Source organism: Pseudorca crassidens, chromosome 16, assembly GCF_039906515.1.
Source record: "Pseudorca crassidens isolate mPseCra1 chromosome 16, mPseCra1.hap1, whole genome shotgun sequence".
NCBI classification, from domain to species: domain Eukaryota; kingdom Metazoa; phylum Chordata; class Mammalia; order Artiodactyla; family Delphinidae; genus Pseudorca; species Pseudorca crassidens.
In genome coordinates this window covers 62,307,270-62,326,464 of record NC_090311.1, presented here as the reverse complement: position 1 = coordinate 62,326,464, position 19,195 = coordinate 62,307,270, and the positions used below count along the sequence as shown (strand labels likewise).

Below are 19,195 nucleotides of genomic sequence, written 5' to 3'. Positions count from 1 at the left end.
CAACTTTCCCCAGCCAGGGAGGGTGCTGTCACTGCTGGGGGCTCTGCAGTGCAGAGCAGATCGGGGCCGGGGCGGGGGCGGGATGTGAGCCTCTCCTCACAGTCCCTGCCGGCCCAGCCACCACTCCCATGGACTGAGGGAGAGGAGCCCAGGTAGCTTCCCTGGATTCTCAGCCTGACGCAGAAGAGGCCTGAGTCTTCACCCAACTCTGGCTGAAACCACAAGGCAGGATGAGGAGGAAATGGGAAGCTGGCCGGGGTGGAAATCACCCCCTAGCCCGTTCTCTCTGCTTCCCGCAAAGGAAGAATGCCGCCAGCCAGAGGCAGGGAGAGGGAGATGGCAGCTGGTCACAATGCCTGTCTGCCACCCTCTGTTTTTCAGGGGCACCTCTGGGGTGACACTGGTTACTGTGGTCAGTGCCTAGATAACACAACCATGGAGGATAGATTTAAGCAGCAGCAGGAATCATCTGAGCAGTGGGGCCCACCACTACCCCACCACTCCTGTCCATGGCAGACATCGCTAATCAATTAAGAGGCTTCTTAACAGAATGCTTTACTCAGTCACTACCAATCCACTGGAGTCTGCACTCAAGCTGACAGTTGCTGGCCATCCCTGCACTAGATTTAAGAGAATTTCTTAATTACAGGAATTGTGAGACTGAAGCAGATGACCAAGGGAAGTATGCATGTCTCTTTCTCCGAAGGAATATAAGGAAATGTTTGATGTCCAGCTGCCAGCCCTGGTTGAAAATGATCCTTGCTGAAATACTAGCTAACACTTACTATGTCTTAGGAGCTCATGTGCTTTTATGGAAGCAGTGTAATTGAGTGATTTCAAGCATGGACTCTGGAGGGAAGCCACCTGGGTCCGAATCCTGGCTCTGCCACTTCTAGCTGTGTGACCTTGGACAAATTACTTTACCTCTCCGTGCCTCAGTTTCCTCATCTATAAAATGGGAGTAGTAATAGTACTTGACTCAGCCAGGTGTTGTAAGGAATATATATAATTATATGTATGTATATGTATATATGTGTATATGTATATATATTATGCATACACATGTATGTGTGTATGTACGTATATATTTTTTCCATTTAGAATGTATTAACTCATTTAAATTCTAAAAACAGAAGACTTCCCTAGATGATCCCCAAAGATTCTGACAAGTCTTTAATTTTCAGGAAGAAATTATTATTCTTTGTATTTTTATAAATTAATTTACGATTTCATTTTATTTCTACCCCACCTTATTCCAAGAAACATTTCGGGGTTATTTACAAACTAGATAAGGAAACAGTGGAGGGGAGTGTGGAGAGCAGAGGCAAGAAAACAAGGAGAATCCAGAGCTGATGACACCACAACATCCTGCGCAGATGAGCCACAGACGCAGCTTTGAGCTTCTTGGTGGTCGGAGCAAAGAGGGAAGCAGAGCTGTTACAAGAGCCAGGGGGCAGGAAGGTGGGAGCACCCCTGGCTGTTGGGTGAAGCATAGCTTTCCTGGTGCTGAGACCCTAGAGAAGTTCCTCCCGCGTACAGGTGATGTTGTTGTTCAGTACACAGGAGCAGTGGGTAGACTGCCCTTCTGTCCCTATCGGGGTTAGACCCCCTGTGTGAGGTTGGGAACTCCCCACAGGCCCGTCTGCCTCCTGGGACGGGAGGGAGGTCGTGGCCGCTTGTTGGCCCACTCCCTGATAGCATTTAGAAATGACAGGAAGGGGGACTGGCTCAGTGCTACAGCTCTGGTTTGAGAACATTGGGTGCCCGAGCTGTCTTTGCAGAGCTGGGAAAGAAGGGGCTGAGTCCCCAGGTTTGTGGTAGCCGCCCTCAGGTTCATTCGCTCACAAACATGAAATAAGGAGCTACTAAGAGCTCAGCGCTCCTTAAGGCACTGGGGACACATCCGTGAACAAAACAGAAAGTGCCCTGCCTGCCTTGGGAGCTTGCGTTTTAGTGCCTGGGGGCAAAGCAGAGTGAAAGGGTGGGCACGGGCTGCATGCCCACGGGGCCGCTAACCAGCATCCCCCGAGCTTGGTCCTCTGGGGGGCATCACCCACCCCCGCCCCCACCTCTGGGATGTCCTCAGGAGCAAGGGACCCGGCGGGTGGGGTGGTGCCAGGGGCATTACTCCTGGTGCTGCCTGCGTTGCCTCAGCAGCCCTGAGGCAGATGGACTTGTCTCCAGGTGGGCACCCTGAGACCCCCTCCTGGCACCGCTGTGGGTCTATGGGAAGAGCAGGACATCTGGAAGGAGAGAAACTCACCTGATGGCAGAGCCTCTGGAGGGCGAGACCAGGGGCCAGCTCCACGCACCTCCCGGCCAGTCCTCTTCTTTCCTAATGATCGCAGCATTCAGCGCTCGCTCGATGCCGGCCCCGGCCCGTGTGCTGAGTGCTCTACACAAATTATCTCATTCAGTCCCGAGAGGTAGATATGATTGTTCTCCCATTTACAAGATGAGGAAACTGAGATACAGGGAGGCCAAGCGACTTGCCCCAAGTCACCGACTAGTCAGTGACGGCCAGGCAGGCTGACTGCAGAGCACTGCACTTACCTAAAGCCTGCTGCTTTCTCCCACACCAAGACTGTATCTCTCCTGACCCCAGGCCCCGGCCGTGCCAGGCTGGGGCTCAGCTCCAGAAGCTCTCCGCAGGGGGTCCTCCCACTCCGCACGGCGCCCCATGACACCTCACCAGGCAGCTCCTAGAGCAGTTTCTCTGCCGCCCCCTTGTATCAGATCCATCTGGAAGTTGGGGGCCAGAGTGAAAAACACATGACTTTCTCAGAAGCTGCTTTGTTCCTGAGCCCCCTCCTGTGCATATTACTATGCGAATATCTATTATGATCGACATTTTTTTGAATGTTTTCCTCTTTTCAGTGGGATTTCAGATCCATCGTATGGAGTCTTTAGTCTATACCCAGAACTGTGCTAGGCAGGAGTCCTAGGGTCATAAAAAAAGAGTTTGAGGGGCTTCCCTGGTGGCGCAGTGGTTGAGAGTCCGCCTGCCGATGCAGGGGACACGGGTTCGTGCCCCGGTCTGGGAAGATCCCACATGCCGCGGAGCGGCTAGGCCCGTGAGCCATGGCCGCTGAGCCTGCGCGTCCGGAGCCTGTGCTCCGCAACGGGAGAGGCCACAGCAGTGAGAGGCCCGCGTACCGCAAAAAGAAAAAAAAAAAAAAGAGCTTGAGAAAGACATGGCTGTGGTCAGTGAAGGCAGACTTCTGGAGCCACACAGGGTGGGGTCGAGTCTCCTGCTTCACTGCCAGCGCCAACCCATTGTAGAGAGGGTGGCCTGAAGCTAGTTAGAGGCATTAAAGGAAGGAAGTCCCACTGCCCCCTTCACCATCCCAATAGAGGGCAAGAGGCCCCCTAGAGAGGCCCACACCCTTCCCACACCCTGCTCCCTGGCCATGGTCCATCGGCTCAGATGGGGCAGGCCCAGCAGAAGCGTCCCAGGCAGACCGGCTCCATCAGAGCTGGCATCTAGCTTCCCCTGTGTCGTAGGACAGGGAAGACCAAGCTCCAGCCCCTTGGGCCCTTTCCCAGGCCAGGACCAACACACATGAGTGGGGGACACTGAGGCACAGAGACTCAGAGAGAGGGGACATGCCGGTGAGCCCTAGAGCCCTGATGATCCTTGAGGGACAGAGATATGAAGGGACATTCTTGTCTTTCTGTTCCCTGCACCTGCCCTGAGCCTGGCACGGAGGAGACCACTGCTAACTGTTTTTCTGAATGAATGAATGAATGAGTGAGTGAATGCATGCTAGAACTGAAAGGAAGCTTAGTGATTATGGCCCTCTCTTCATTTTGTTCATAAAATAACAGAGGCTTATAGAGCACAAGTGACTCCAAGGTCACACAGCTGGCTGGGCTCTGTGGAACAATACCCTGACCTTCCTAAACTTCACTCTTTCCCCCTTTATTTCAGGGTCCTGCTGGAAGACCCGGCCTCCCGGTAAGTAGCTTTCATTTCTTTTTTCCTTTGCACCTCTCTCATGGGCTCTTTCTCAATCCAAGGACGGGAGAGGTTGGGTGGCTGCTTTCCTCCAGGTGTGTCTGGGTAGGAGGCCTCTCTCCAGCGTCTCTAACCTACAGCTGAGGGTGAAGCTCCTTGGCACCTTTCCTGGGGCCCAGGCAGGCAAATGACTTCATGCAGGCCCATCCGGGGCCACACCTGACTCCCATGCTGGTGGCCCTATAATGGGGGGCTGGATGGGGAGGCAGTCCCCTGACTTACTGGGTGTCCTCCTTACCGGGAGGCACCAGCTTAGTCGAAGGCCACTGTCCCTGCTTTGTCCTGTGTCCTCTGGTAAGAGTAGACTCAAAAACTTTGTTTTCCCCCCAGTTACCATTTCTGAGTGCTAGAGAGGCTGGGTCGAGTAACCATGGGGACTCTGGGACAAAAGGATCAATAGTACTAGTAGCCATGTCTCACTGAGACCTTCATAGGTGCCAGGCACTCTGCTAATCCCTCCTTATACATTTGATTTGCTCACCAGCTCAATGAAATGGGTATTATTATGCCCATTTTATGGATGAGGAAACAGATAGGTACAATCGCTTGTCCGATTGTCCAAGCTTCAGTTGTAGACCTGTTTGAGGTCCCGTGTTACCACATACCATCCCATACTACTGTTTCCTGCTGTCCGTACTCGACATTTGAGGACTATCTTTAAAGTCTTCAAAGGCATTGCCCTGTGGGGTGTAGCCTGGGGTGTAGAGGCATTGAGTACCGGATACTGCGGGCCCTTGGATGGGTAGTGGCTCAGGCGAGATGCTGTAGCCAGCCAGAGGGCCGAGGTGGGCGTGGAGGCCGAGCCAGGGCTGGCACCAGGCTGCCCTCTCTCCCTGCACTGAAGGCCACACCCCCTGGATTCCAGAGCCTTCTGTGCATCCCTCTTATCCCAGTTACTCCTCTTTTAGACATGAATTATACTGTAACCTCTTGACTAAACCAGCAGCTTCTAGAATTCATGTCCAGCAGTGACTTTTTTAATGAAACGCATGTGGGCAAATGTTTAGCCCTTGAAAATGAAAACTCTCCCAGCAAGTACGAGCCCTGGAGCAAAGGAGGACGGAGGACTCTGTCCCATGAAATCCAAGGAGGGGAAAAATCAGCTGACTGGGAGAATGTGGGCAGACTTTGTTTTTTTCTGACAATGTCCACCTTTAAAAAGCATTTGGGGGCAATTCTCAGAGCAGGGGCTGCCGCACAGAGTTTTCAGCCTCTGGCCCTTCCATGCCAGCCCCTAACCCGAGCATTTTATGGCCAGGACTGCAAAGAACATTAGTTTTAAAAAAGAAATGAAAAGAAACCAAAACACACATCCTGCAGTATCATTCAGAAGCCCAAGAGTGAGTGGGTTGTTGGGACCAGCAGGCCTGTCGTCCTCAGCAGGGAGGGTCACAGTCCTGCTCGTGCTTCCGAGCACAGGGACCTGGGAGTGACCCACACAAAGATTTGCGGATGCTGGTCTCTTGTGAAATACAAAAGTGTGAAGTACACACGTGCTTATAAAAATCACTTGCCTGTGGCCATACTGGGCTCACTACCTGTAGACGCAGTTTACACAGCACTCACCAGGTGCCAGGCACCCGGAGTTAGCGTTCCAGAACCATTGTCTCTTGGCATCCTCCCAGCAGTCCCGGGGGAGAGATCCGGATGTTCAGGGAGGTTCAAGAAACAGATCCACGTGTGTGTGTATATATATATATATATATATATATATATATATATATATATATATATAACAGATATCCACGTATCGCTGCAACCCTGCCACTCTTTCCCAAAGTCTGAATGGTTTACTAAAGACACTTCGGTCTTGACAGTGTACATGTAACAGTAGCCTAATTCAGAGCTGGTTGCTATTCCCTGGTGCGTCCACATACCTCTTGGGATGCTAGCCATCCCTCAGGACGTTTTGCCTAAGTGAGATCAGCAGACACAGAATCACCCCAGAAATGCCCACCCTTCAGGGGAACCCACAAACCCAGCTCTCTCCTGCCGGGACAAACACCGTCTGATTTTCAGCCCCTGTTGTTTTCCATCCTTCCAGGCCCCTGGCAAACCCCAAGCCCCACCCCAGATTTTATGGGTCTGCACATATATGATTGCAAAAAAATATTCTCTACCAAAAGAGGGAGGAACAAAACTTAATAAGCAGATTTCCAGAGTGAGAAGATGTAACCCCTGGCTGCAAAACAGAGCCGTTCCCTCTCAGCAGCTGAAACTCCTGTTGCGGCTGAACCCACAGGGCACACTATTGGCGCGGGACGGGGTGGGGCCTGGCTGTGGCAGTGAGGAGGGGCAGGACTCTGTTGGTGGCCTTCGCAGACACAGGGCCTGGGGAGGAGCTGGGGGACGTGGGCGCTGCTCCCCAGCTCTGGCAGAGATAGACCAAGGGAAGTGATTCGCCCATCTGTCACACGGGAGCTGCCATTCATTCACCCTGCCCCGTGCCTAGTTCCGCGTGACGAGGATGCGGCCAGACAGTCTGTGGGACTGAAAGGGGCGAGTTCACCCACGTGACGCCTGGGAATCATCCCAAGTGCCCATGCAAACCAGGTCTTGGGTGTGTAGCTAGCCATGGGGTCCTTCACGTGCTGGCCTGGCTCCAGTCACATCTGTATGTTTCTGCCTCCATCAGGGGGACAAAGGTGCCATTGGGATGCCTGGACGTGTGGTGAGTTGGAGCATCTGTGCCTGCTTGTGTGGCCATTGCTTGCTTCCCCGTGCCGGCCTGTCCTGCAGACCATGGCAAGGCGTTGCCTACCCCACCCCAAGGAGGGGTCGGACCTCTCCCTTCCCCCACCCAAGTCTGCTTCAAGGAGGAGGGAAAAGTTTTATTCCAATCCTTCCGATCTTGCTATATGGCTTTACTCTCCAGAGAACTGCCATGGCAAAGGAAAAATCCAAAGATGGCATGAATAAAGCTAATCGCCAGTCACTACTGAGGACTCCCACCCACTCCACTCCCTAACCTCCCGAGGCTGCCAGCTCACCCCCAGATTTATAGCTGCTCCTGCAACCATTCCCCGGCAAGAGTAGCGAAAGATGGCAAGAAATGCAAACAGAAAATGCTCTACAGAAACTGCAGTGGAGCCAGCTCCGTAGGCATCTTCCCTAGACAGAGGCTAGTGATGCAGAAAGGGCTTGCTTCCAGGCAGGGCCTCCAAATCCTCAGCAGGAGGCTGGGGGTTAAAACATTCATCGTTTCCTGCTGAAAACAATAAGATGATGAAAGGGCATATTTGATAGGGAGCTTGTATCTCAGAAATGGGAAGGTTGGTGCTAGGCTTTAAGGTCCCAGCACCAGGGTTTTTCCGGGTGGCTTCTAGCCTCCGAGGGGCTGGAATGGGCAGCACCTGGTGGCAGCCTAAGGCAATGATGGCCACACGCTGGCCTCACCACCCCCCAGCCTAGTCTAGGACGTGGCCCAAGCTGCTCTCCCCGTCTGACCTCGAACTCCCCACCAGCCGCCAGCCTCAACTTCCACCCTGGCTCCCGGTGCCCCAACTTGCCCCGTGCCGTCCTTCCATGTCACTCACATGCTTTGCCTGGTAACCTCACCTCCTGGGCCGGGTTGGCCTTAGGCCTGGGTATGGCATCCTGTGTGAGTCTGCTGACCTGGTGTGAACCCAGTGCCCAGAGAAAAGGCACCAAATCATAGCTCACACTTGAAAGTGCTGCTGGTGTGCTTGGCACTGTGCTAAGGGCTTTGCACACATCATCTGATTCAGCCCTCACGAGAACTGCATGAGGTGGGCCCAGTTTCTACCCCACTGTTCAGATGAGAGAACTGAGGCTCAGATGTTAAGTGTCTGTGCCAAGGTCACAGGTCTAGGAAGTGGCTGATCAGGGACTTTAATCCAGGCAGTCTGACTCCAGACCTGTGCTCTTGACCTTGATAATGGAACTCACCCTGCCCAGGCCCCCTCCACTGGCATCACAGCTCTACGGAGGGTCTGGTCCTTAGGAAGAAGCCGCAGTCCTAGGCCTAGGACCTGGGACATTTCAGAGGTTCAGGACAAGTGTTCCATGTCACAGAGCTTTGAGCTCCCCAGGGCTACCCAAGAACTGTCTGTCAAGACATGGAGGCTGGGAGCCCTGGGCCACCCCCGCGTGCAACTGTCCAACCACGTCCCAGATCACAGCACCGTGCAATTCCTGCCTGACCCTGTCTCTAGGCTTCAGTTCTCTAACTCCAAACCTTGAGTCCCCCAGGCTGTCACTGGGTCCTTCCCTGTGTAGATTAGCGAGACGCATTCAGCCGCCTTTCTCAGAGGCTAGCTGTGGGTGGGCCTGGGCCAGGCACATTCTTCTCCGTAGCCCTCCGAGATCCCATTTATCAGTGAGCATGTTGAGACTCAGTTTGCCCAGGATTGGGGCAGAATTGGGTCTTGTACCCAAGACACCAAAGTCCTTGCTCCTGACAGGTCAGCTTCAGGAGTCTACCCGGCCTGCAGGGAAGCCTGCAAAGTGCAGAGCAATCCCTCCAGGGCTACCCGCTCCTGCCCTCCTTCTTGGGCCCTGTGGATGTGTCCCCCGCCGGGGAAGTGTCCACCTGAGCCTCCGGTGGAGCAGGAAGGAGAGCCACAGGAGGTCTCCCCATTTCCTTCTACACAAAGCTATTTTCAAACCACTTTGGTGCTTTCATGCTGCTGGTGCTATTTTAACTGTGACAATGGACCCATTTGGCTGCCCAGTAGGAGCCCTGGCATGGACCCCCTGATAAGAGCTGGGGTGGCCAGTGGGTGTGAAATGCCTGCGTTGTTCCCATGATCCACCAGAGGCGGCTCCACGGGCTGCCACGAATGAGGGCGGATTGGGGCCATCTATCCACTGGCCACTGTGTGCGCAGGGGTCCTTGGCCGTGACCCACTTTCCTCTGCGTCCCGGCCACATCCTCCATCCCCCAGGTGTGTGTGTCCTTCTATCTGTCTTCCCGTGTCCCTCCTCGCATCTTGCCTGGCCACCCCTAACGACTCCTGTCGCATCTATTGGCAGTTTTGTGCTTGGTATTTGGTCGGACCTTCAAAACAACTAGACTCCACCTCACCACAGAGTCCTTGGGAAAGTCTCTCCCATGGCCACCCCTGGGGCCACGGCTCCTACACACACACACGCACGCGCGCACACACACACACACACACACACACACACACACACACACACACCTCGCAAGGGGGCCTCATAAGGCTCCTGCCACTGTTGCCTTCTTAGTTATCTGGCTGGGGCCGGCCCTCAGGCTGAGACACCAGCCGTCCACGTGCTGTGCTCGTTGGATTCAGGACCTGTCATCTGTCAGCATCTGTGTTTTGTTTTGTTTCTTATTTCACGGTGACTTCCTGTGTTGGGTCGTTGTGCCATTAACACGAATTCTTGTGTGTGTGCCTCTCTCTCATCCTTTCTTTTTTCTCTCCCTCCCTGTCTCTTCCCTGCACTCCATGTTGCATGTGGCCGCCACAGGGAGGAAAGGGCCAACCAGGCGAGAAGGTGAGTCCACACTTTCCCCTCCGCACTGCCACCCCAGCCTCTGCCTCCACCTCCTGGACTCTTGGGGGGGCTTCCAGAGGCCCCCATCCCCTCCTCCTGGCACACAGGCCAGCGGAGCATGCCAGCTCGTCCTGCTCTGCCCTCACAGCCTCTCACAGCCTGGTTTCCTAACAGCTTCCACACCATCGGGCAGGAGTCTTGGGACTCCTGGACTAAGGGTCCCAGCTTCCCTGGCTGAGGTCTGAGGGGGTGTCCCCTGCCCACAGAGGCTGCATGTGGCCTCTTCGCACTGATTTCAGCCTTAGGCAGTCACCCTTCCCAGAGGCAAGGAGAGCAGCAAGTGCTGTTTTGTGTAGCTGGTTCTAGCCCCTCCCTAGCCCTTCACTGGTCCCTCAGATTTAGACACTCTATTTGTGCTGCTCCAGAGAGAGTCCCCCAGGGAAACACCCAGACCTACACCTAGTCACACCAGGACTAGGAGGCAAGGCAGCTCCCACCTTCAGGCTCAGGGCTGCTGGGCCCAACAGCAAGTGTGTGTCTTCTCCCCACCCTCTCTTTACAGCAGCTCCAGCCCGGGGCCAGGGTGTGAAGCCGTGTGGCCACCTGGGGCTGGGGAAGAAGACCTCAGGGGGTGTGAAACTTGGCTGGGGCTGGGGCAGGTTGGGAGCATCCTGAGCAGGGCCCTGTGGGGATGCCTCTGGGGCCTCAGCAGCCATGGCTGAGCTGAGGCCTCCTCTCTCCCTCCCTCCCCCCTCCCCATCCCTCCCTGGGCCCCCTCTTGCCCATCACTGCACTGAATCCTCTTCTCCCGCTTCCGGCCTGGGCCCCATTGCCCTCTTTCCCTGGTCCCCACACCACATGCTCTTGCTCACTTCTCTCTTCATTCCTCCTGCTTCCCCACTGCCCTTCTCGATCCTTCTCGAATGTTCCATCCATCCCCTTTTCATCTCCTCTCCTCTGGGTCCCTCATCTTCCCCCGTATCCTCTGCCCCGCTTTGTCCTCTGGCTCTCGGGACCCACCCTCACCCGCTCCGCCTTCCCCACCTGCCAGCTGCCCCCTTCTACTCTTCCCCTCCCACCCCTGCCCCCCTCCCTCTCCCCCTCCTCCCTCTTTCTCTCCCCCACAGGGAGCCCCAGGAGATGCCGGGATGTCCATCATCGGTCCCCGCGGCCCCCCGGTAAGTGGCTCTTGCCCTTCCTCGGGGTGGGGGGATGGGTGAGTTAGTAAGGAGGCCTGTGGGGGGCCAGCGCGGGTCCTGGCCACGCCTCTGGGTGTGACGGCCACCACGGGCCAGGCCTCACTGCTGCTGATGTTAAAGAAAGCGGCCTGACTAAACGGACCTCAGTTACAGCCTCTCGGGAGGGTTCACAAGGCCCTACCCTGTAGCCGTGAAACAACAGCAGCTGTGAGGCGGCCCTGCTGTTCACAGGCAGAGGGCGAAAGTGCTGGCTCCTCTCCCGGGAGGGCGGTGGTGGCCGTGCTCCGGCTTCCCGGGGACACGTTCCAGAAGCCCAAGAAGCAGTTACCCCAGAGCCCAGGTCTCTTGAGCCAAGCACCCTCTCCTGCTCTTGACAGAGCCCAGCCCGCCTCTCGCCCTCAAAGGCCCTGGTTCTGTGCTCAGTGCTGGGTCCCAGTCCCCCCCACCCAGTGGCTGGGGGCTGGGGAAAAGCAGAGAGCCTTCCCCTCAGATAGGCTTCCTTAGGGACCAAGGGGGGGCGTGGGCGATGCTGCGGGAAGATAGCGTGACTATGGGAAGGAGGAATGGCTGTTTTTCTCAGAGCGTCCGACCCAAGGGACTTCGATAAAATCGCCAAATGTCGGGGTGGAAAGGACCTCAAGGATGGTCTAGCACGACCTTCTCAGAAGGGGAAACTGAGGCCTGGGGAGAGGAAGGGGCTTGGCCAGGGTCCCACACATAGAGGCCGAAGCAGGGTTAGAACGCAGGACCCCGGGCGCCCAAGGCTCCCCCCGCAGCAACAGGCTGCAGTCTCCATGCTCTGCTGTGCTCTTTTCCTGCCCTGCCGTGCGTAGTTGAGAGGGGTAGGGACCCAGAGCCTAGCCTCATGCTCCCAGAGCCTCGCCCAATGGGTGGTGACGCGCCCCCTACCCATTCCCCTGCGTTCAGTGGGAAGCAGGAGGCTCCTACCCACTGACTAGGGAGAGGAGGGGGGTCAGAGAGCAAATTGCTAAGCTACGTGCAAGGCCCTGACGGCTCTGCAGCCAGGAAGGGGCTATGGTGAGAGCTGGGAGCAGAGAGGGAGAGCCGAGAAGGTCAGAGAGGGCAGCCGAAGGATGGAGCTGGGGAGCAGGGCCAGCGGGCAGGCCGGGGGCCTGGGCTGGAGGCAGGGCTTGAAGGGGCCTGGGCTGCGTGGACAGGCCTTCCCTGCAAGGTTTCTACCAGCTCAGAGCACGCGACAGTGCTGAGGGCTGACACTTTGCACTTACTCTGTGGCAGGCAGTATCCTAACACCTTTACACATAGCAGCTCACTTAATCCTCACGAGAACTCCACAGGTAGGCACCATTAGCACCTCCACTTTATAGATGAGAAAAGCAGGGCACAGCGAGGCCGGGTGACTTGCCGAAGGCCATACATGAGAGTGTGGCCATGGTGCTGGGATTTGACACTCAGCCCGGGCCGTGTGCTCAGAGTCTACACTCTGACCCCTGATGCTACCCAGCCACGGGGTTCCCGTCACCTGTGCTTCTGGCTCACGTGGCCACCGTCCCGCTGGGCTGTAAGCCCCCTCGTGTACTGGGGGAGCCACAGTGTGGGTGCCCTGAGCCCAGGTGGGGTACACAGCCAGGGGCCGACTAGGACATGGGGAGGTCACAGAGAAAGACAGTCCCCCAGGTTCCAACGACAAGGACGGAATCTGGGGTGGACCTGTTAGGAGGACAGGGCAGTAGCACAGAATACAGGCCCTACCCTTTGGCCAGCATCTCTGTCTGCCTCCTGGTCTGACCACAGATGTTCCCTTGTGTGGATCAGGCTGGTCCTCTCACAGCCTCTTAGCAGCATCTTTCAGCAGTGTCATGTCAGCTGGAGACCTAGAAGTGGTTGAAAAGGCCTCACTTCTGGAGAATATGCTCCGGGGGCCTCAGCTCCCCCTGCTTCCAGCCCAGCGTGTATCAATATACCCACCGCGCTGGACATGGTTCCAGTGGTGAAGGGTACCTTCTGTTCCAGTAATAGCAATAGCTTCCCTCTTCTGGACACCTAGGAGACATGCTAGGTCCTACACTGAAAGCCTGTGTATGTGACAGCCTCCTCCAGTCCCTCCGGCCCCCAGGAAAGCTGCCAGCCCATTTCACAGAGCGGGAAACAGAGGTCCATAACTGGCCTGTGGTCACACGGCTCCTCCGTGCTGGAGCTTGGTTTGGGCCCGGTCGGCCTCATTCCAAAGCCAGCATTCTTTCTCCAACAGCGCCTTCCACGTTTTAAGCTCTACTGTTTAAAAAGGATATTTACCTTGAAAAAACAGTCCTCCCTGTGGGTGTTGTGTTGATGTTGGGGGAGGCTTTATGGCACCAGGAGGCTTGATCAAGCCCAGTGTCCTCGGATTTTGGCCTGTGTGTGTGACCTTCACCCAGATGGCTGGGGCCCCTGCTGAGTCCTCGCTAGACACCAGGGCAACCCCCTTAGCTCCTCCTAGGAAGCCGCCTGGAGCTGCTGAGAGCAGGGGACCGCAGAAGACCATGGGACCGATTGCAATTAAGGGGTAGAGGTCAAGTGGGCAAGCCCTCTGCGGCCCGGGATGATGGGGAACATGTGGCTTTCCACTCAGCCAGGAAGGGCCTAGGACACATGCTGCTAATGAGAACCAGCCTTGCCACTCTCAGCGGCCACCTGCCTCCTGTCTTGCAGCTTCGTAAACGGTCCGTGCAAAGGGGGCGCCATCCGGGCTCTTTGGAGAAGGATGGTTCACATTCCAGTGAGGCAAGGTGCCGGAGCGGTGGGCCCCATTAAACTGAGCAGGAGGCTGGGACCCCGAGATGCTGGCTGGCCCCACAGGCACTGGAGAGGTCAGCTGCCAGGCTAGGAAATGCCCCCCATCTCAGAGGGAGCTCATTCTTTCCCAGAGACCCCAGGTTCTCTTCAGGGGCCAGGAGGAACTGTCTGAACTTCCAGCCCTCATTCACAGTGAGACACCAGGTCAATACACCCATTGAGTGTTTCTTCGTTTATTTGTTCCATTAATATTTGTCAGGCACCTACGACATCCTAGGTGCTGGGTAGAAGATGAAAACCTGACTGCAGCCCGCTTGCCCTTTGCAGAGAGAAGCCATCCCATAGCGATTATAGTACAGACAGTCAGCGCTCAGCTGGGGACGGTTAGGGAGCTGTGGAAGATGAGGAGGCACCTGACTCGGGGTGAGGGCAGGCAGGGAAGGCTTCCGGGAGGAAGAGGTAACTAAACTGTGATCAAGGAGGATCAGAGGTCCCAGGCACCAAGGCTGGGGAGGAGTGCTGAAACTCCAAGGCAGGAGCGGTTCCCGTAAACTACCGGAGAAATGGGGGAAGTTCTTTCCAGAGCAAAGCAAGAGCAAGGATGGTGAGAGAGAGGTTGGCAAGGTGAGCAAGGGCCCGATCATGAAGGACACGATGTTCAGGAGTCAGGATTTTACCCCGAGGGCAGTGCAGACCCCTTGGATTGTGTTCTGCTGAGGAGGAACACGATCAGACTTGCAGTTTAAAAAGCTCCCCAGGGACTTCCCTAGTGGCGCAGTGGTTGGGAGTCCGCCTGCCAATGCAGGGGACGCGGGTTCGTGCCCCGGTCCGGGAAGATCCCACATGCCGCGGAGCGGCTGGGCCCGTGAGCCATGGCCGCTGAGCCTGCGGGTCCAGAGCCTGTGCTCCGCAACGGGAGAGGCCACGACAGTGAGAGGCCCGCGTACCGAAAAAAAAAAAAAAAAAGCTCCCCTGATCCTTCCTGCTCCAGCACGGAGCATGCTTAGAAGAGGCTGCAGGTATGGGGCTGGCAGGAAGGAACTTGTAATCGTCAAGGCCTGGACTGGAGCACAGTCAGTGGGGCTGTTGGGAGGGCTGGACTGGCGAGATATGTTGGAAGGGGAATTGACGGAATTTAGTGATGATAAAAACGGGGATTGACGGAGAAAGAGGAGTTCAAGGTGACCCCATCTTTCGGACTTGAGTAGCGGAGTGCCTGGCAGTGCCCTTCCCCAAAGGGAGAAGCAGATTGTGCGGGGGCAGATGAGTTCAATCTGAAGGTGATAGATTTGGGATGTCCTTGTAATGTTTGGCCTTCCGTTTGCTGCCGGAGGTCAGAGTGAGTGGAGGCGGCTCACGAGGGTGGGTCACACACACCCTCTCCCAACTCTGCGTTCAGTGACATCACTTTTCAAGCTTAAAACGGGCTGTGGTGGGAGTATTTACAGAATCACAGATTTACAGAAATTGGCAAATGCTGTACAAAGCAGGGCTCTCCTCCCCCACTCTCCCCAACGGGATTAAGCATTTACCAGCAGAGTCTTGTTTAAAAGATAGCCAGCACTGACTTGGGGTAGCGGAGGTAGAATAAGGCATGCTCTGGACAGATCCACGACTGGCCCTCTTTCAGGGGTTAGATAAGAGGGAAGGGAGAGCTCCTGGTAGCGTCCTTCCTACCAGAAACTTCAGTTTGTCTGTGTTGCTTTACCCCACACAAGTGCAGGCAGGAGGAAGGTAGGGAGGAATAGACGTAGGTCCACTTCCGAAAAACAGGGATGCACTTCGCTCCCTCTCTTCCCTGGCCTCGAATTAAAGGAAGAGATTTTAGAGAGCAGTGTAAAGCTTATTTCCCTTGTACTTGTATAGAAGGATATAACATTAATCTGTAAATTAATCTACAAAAAAATCTATCCACAATTTTAACATGATCCTAATACCCATGAATCTGGGGGGTGGAGTTAGGAGTCCAACAAAGTAACATTCAATTTCATTTGGAAAAATAAAAGTTATGAGAATTTCAGAAACTTTTTGAAACATAGAGTAAGGGGGGTAGGGGAGGAGGGGTTTAGTTGTTCTACCAGCCATCAAAACGTATTATAGAAACAGAGCAATTAAAACAACAAATAGAACAGAAGTAAAGTCAAACGCATCTGGGAATTTGGTCCATGATAAAGGCTTCATTTCACAATAGAAAGAGAAGATAGATTGTTCAGGAAATGATGCTGAGACAACTGACAAACAGTTTAGAAATCAGAGTAAATTTCAAATGAACAAAATACTCAGATGTAAAACATGCAGCCATAAAATATGAGGACAAAGCATGAGCAAACATTTATAATTCTGAACTGAGGAAGTCCCTTCAAAACATGACCTAAAGACTTCCCTGGTGGTGCAGTGGTTAAGCATCCACCGCCTGCCAATGCAGAGGACACGGGTTCGAGCCCTGGTCCAGGAAGATCCCACATGCCACGGAGCAGCTAAGCCCATGCGCCACAACTACTGAGCCTACGCTCTAGAACCCGCAAGCCACAACTACTGAGCCTGTGTGCCACAACTACCGAAGCCCACCTGCCTAGAGCCTGTGCTCTGCAATGAGAGAAGCCACCACAATGAGAAGCCTGCGCACCACAACGAAGAGTAGCCCCCGCTCGCCTCAACTAGAGAAAGCCTGTGCGCAGCAATGAAGACCCAACACAGCCAAAAATAAATTAATTAATTAATTTTTTTAAAAAAACATGACCTAAAACCCAGAAGCCATAGGAAAAGATTGATATGTTTGTCGGCATAAATGTAGAACTTCCACACGGCAGAAAATATAGCATAAAAAAGATAAATGCCAAATTGGAAAGAATATTTGCAACACATATGACTCTCAGTTACTATTCTTGACAAAGAGCTCTACTCAAATCAGTAGGAAAAAGATAAACGTAGTAGGAATTATTGGTAAAGAATACAAACAGGCAGTTCACAAATAAATAGGATGGGTCAACAAACATTGGAAGAGATGTCCACCTTCAGTATAGATATGAAGACATGGAAACTGAAATCCATTTCCAAGCCTCTCCAAGTGCCTCACCAAGGCCCGACCTCTCCAGGAAGTAGAGTCCCAGTTTCCATTTGGTCAATGACAACATTCTTCCCAAGATCCCTGAAAAAGCTTTGGTTAGCCCTGGCTTTGGCTCTGGGTGGGAGAGATGCGTCCTGCTACCAGGGACAGCTCTGTAATTAGCAAACCATGTGATTATCCCTACCATGTAAACATTACCCAGAGTGGGACTTGAAGATGTTTCTTGGAATCCTCTCCTCCTGACCTTTTCTTCAGGCCTCTCAGCATTCAGCGTAGCTGGAAGTTTACACTGGGTGGTTTCCAGGTTTTCTTCTTAGTGCTATTCTTAGCATCACTTATCCTTGAGAGGACAGAGGCCTGGGGCCCTTCTGGTACATGAGTGGCATCTCCACGCTCTTGCCCTCTGGGATGCTTCCCACAAGCCCATCCCGGGCCCACAGCATGCTCCAGCTGGTTCCCTGCCTGGACCCTGGCAGCAGGGACCCCATCCCACCCAGCCTTGTCCCCTGAGCATATCCCCCAAACAGAGGCCTCTAGGCATCCATGTCCACAGCTTCAAGGAAGACCCAAGCAGCCTGGAGGTGTTTCAGGTTTACAGCAGTTGGACCCAGAGGAATCTTCCTCTGGATAAGGGCCAATGCTGAAACTACTGCTTGGCAAGGACAGACCTCCATTGATCCTAAGACATTGGATCAAAGACAACCTTGCTCTATTCTGGTGCTCCTATAGGTTCAGTTCAGTTTAACAGACATCTGACGATGGCAGCTAGCATTTCAATAGGCTTTACAGATGTAGCTGAACGACCCTATGAGTGTATACAGTTATCCCCATTCTGTAGATGAGGAGACTGATGCTCAGGGAGGTTAAGCCATTTGCTCAGAGTCACATAGCCATTGGTGGCAGTGGAGACACGATTAGAACTCAGTCTACCAGAGTCAAAACCCCAAGCTTGGGAAGAGACTGAGGCCATCTCAGTCAAGGGGAGACTTCAAGCTGAAAGCTAATCGTGTGAAAGATGTGGTGTGTCCACTGAAAGGCAGGTGAGCCAGGGTGCCCAAGCAGAGAGTAGGTAGGAAGGTGAGGCAGGAAAGGAGCTAAAATGGTGCATCAGGATGAGAGTGAGGCTGACCTTGAATGGCATGTGAGCAGAAGAGAACCCTTGCTGGTTCTTGAGAAGGGGAGTGACAGGACCCAGGTTTCGTAGCTCTCCATCACCCTGGACCTCCTGGTCAGCCCGTTCCAGCCCTGGGTCTGCATAGCCTCAGGCTTCTTCTCACCTCCGCACTTCTCTTTTGTCCTGAATCTGGCCAGTGAACCTGCTTCTAATTTCCAACCTGAATACCGAGATCTGTGCACTCTGTACCTCCGGAAAAATGGACATGATCGCTCTGCATCCCACAAAGATTGGGGGATCCAGAGATTACCCAACCAGGAGAGCCCTATTAGCCAGGGCGAGAGGACAGTGGGCAATCCGACCTGTTCTGGTCTGAAAACACATTCCAAAGGCCAATTTCCGATATCCAAACCATCGTTAGATAGGTGACCATGAACAATGACTGTGTAGATGAAGCGGACTTAGACAATCCCAGTCCAGGAGTTCAGCGTGCTGTAGGCTGTCCCCATTGTCCTTGCTCTCCATCCCATTCCCATGCCGAGGTTCAGAGCATCTGGGCGGGCAGTGAGGAGCTCTGGGAGGCTACTTCCCAGAAAAACCCAAAGGATGCTGGCCACCTGCTTTTCCCTTCCCCACCCCACTCCCTGGAGGAGATTTCCTATGATGGTCCATCTCCTTTCTCCATCCTGCCTCCCAGCCTGTGTCTCTCACGGATGATCACAGAGGAGTGGGAGGGAAACCACTGATCCTCTGGGAGCCAAGGTGAACGGGGGACTAAGGTGTGGCTTCCTCTCCTCCTCGCCCACACTCACTCCTCTCCTGCTCTTTTCAGGGTCAGCCGGGCACTCGAGGTTTTCCTGGATTTCCGGTAAGTGGTCAGCTGTGCCCCTGGCGACTCCTGGGCCTGGCTATGTTAAACTTCAGGCAGGGCCGGCCCTCAAACTGCTTTTGCCATTCCAAATTCCCATTGGTAAGGACCCTCTCCTGCAGCCTTTCGTGGAGAGTAACTGAGGAGAGTAGCCCAGCGCTCGGCTTACGGTGCAGGAGGGGACAGGGACACCAACACGGACCTGCAGGGGTGGCAGACAGGACAGGCTGTGAAGCCACAGGACCCTAGGCTGTGGGGCAGATGACGCACCGCTCGGAGGCCACCTCTGACCTGGCTCTGAGAGTAGATCCGCCTGCTGGGGGCAGTCATGTGGCCATCTGGATGTCCTGGGAGCCCTGCCTAAGGCCTAAAACAGATTATGAGAGGCGGGCAGGGAGCAGCCAGCTCCCCCTTTCCCGCAGGCCTCGGCGCTGGCCAGCCCTGCTTTCCAGGAACGCGCCCTCCACTTTCCACTCGAGGTGAAAAGGACTTTGATGCCATGGCGACTGCCACCCGTCAGGTTCTCCCTCGTGCCAGCACGGGGCAGGGGGCATCTCGTTCACTCCCAAAGACCCCTCATGGGAGATTCCTTTACTCCCCACTTTAGAATGGGAAAGCGAGGTTTAAGCTTACCCATGGTCTCATAACAGCAAGTGGTGAAGCAGAGATGTGATCCCTAACTTGTTATAGT

At 54.5% G+C, this 19,195-nt stretch overlaps 1 protein-coding gene across 11 annotated transcripts in view; it reads left to right on the top strand.

Moving 5' to 3' along the window:
* The first annotated feature begins 3,812 nt into the window (after positions 1–3,812).
* The window catches only part of COL13A1 (collagen type XIII alpha 1 chain), a 79,012-nt gene continuing 63,629 nt past the window's right edge, over positions 3,813–19,195 (top strand). For 4 of the 11 annotated variants that reach the window (XR_010935965.1, XM_067710699.1, XM_067710696.1 and 1 more), the window contains exons 1-5: positions 3,910–3,958; positions 6,654–6,689; positions 9,476–9,502; positions 10,630–10,680; positions 18,469–18,504. Coding sequence is in view for 7 of the 11 variants with exons in the window: in XM_067710699.1 (XP_067566800.1) it covers positions 6,675–6,689; positions 9,476–9,502; positions 10,630–10,680; positions 18,469–18,504 (129 nt within the window). In the remaining 4 variants the exon portion in view is untranslated. Of the gene's footprint in view, positions 3,959–6,653; positions 6,690–9,475; positions 9,503–10,629; positions 10,681–18,468; positions 18,505–19,195 lie in introns of all 11 variants that reach the window. The other 7 variants (XR_010935967.1, XM_067710702.1, XM_067710697.1 and 4 more) reach the window with 4 other exon arrangements.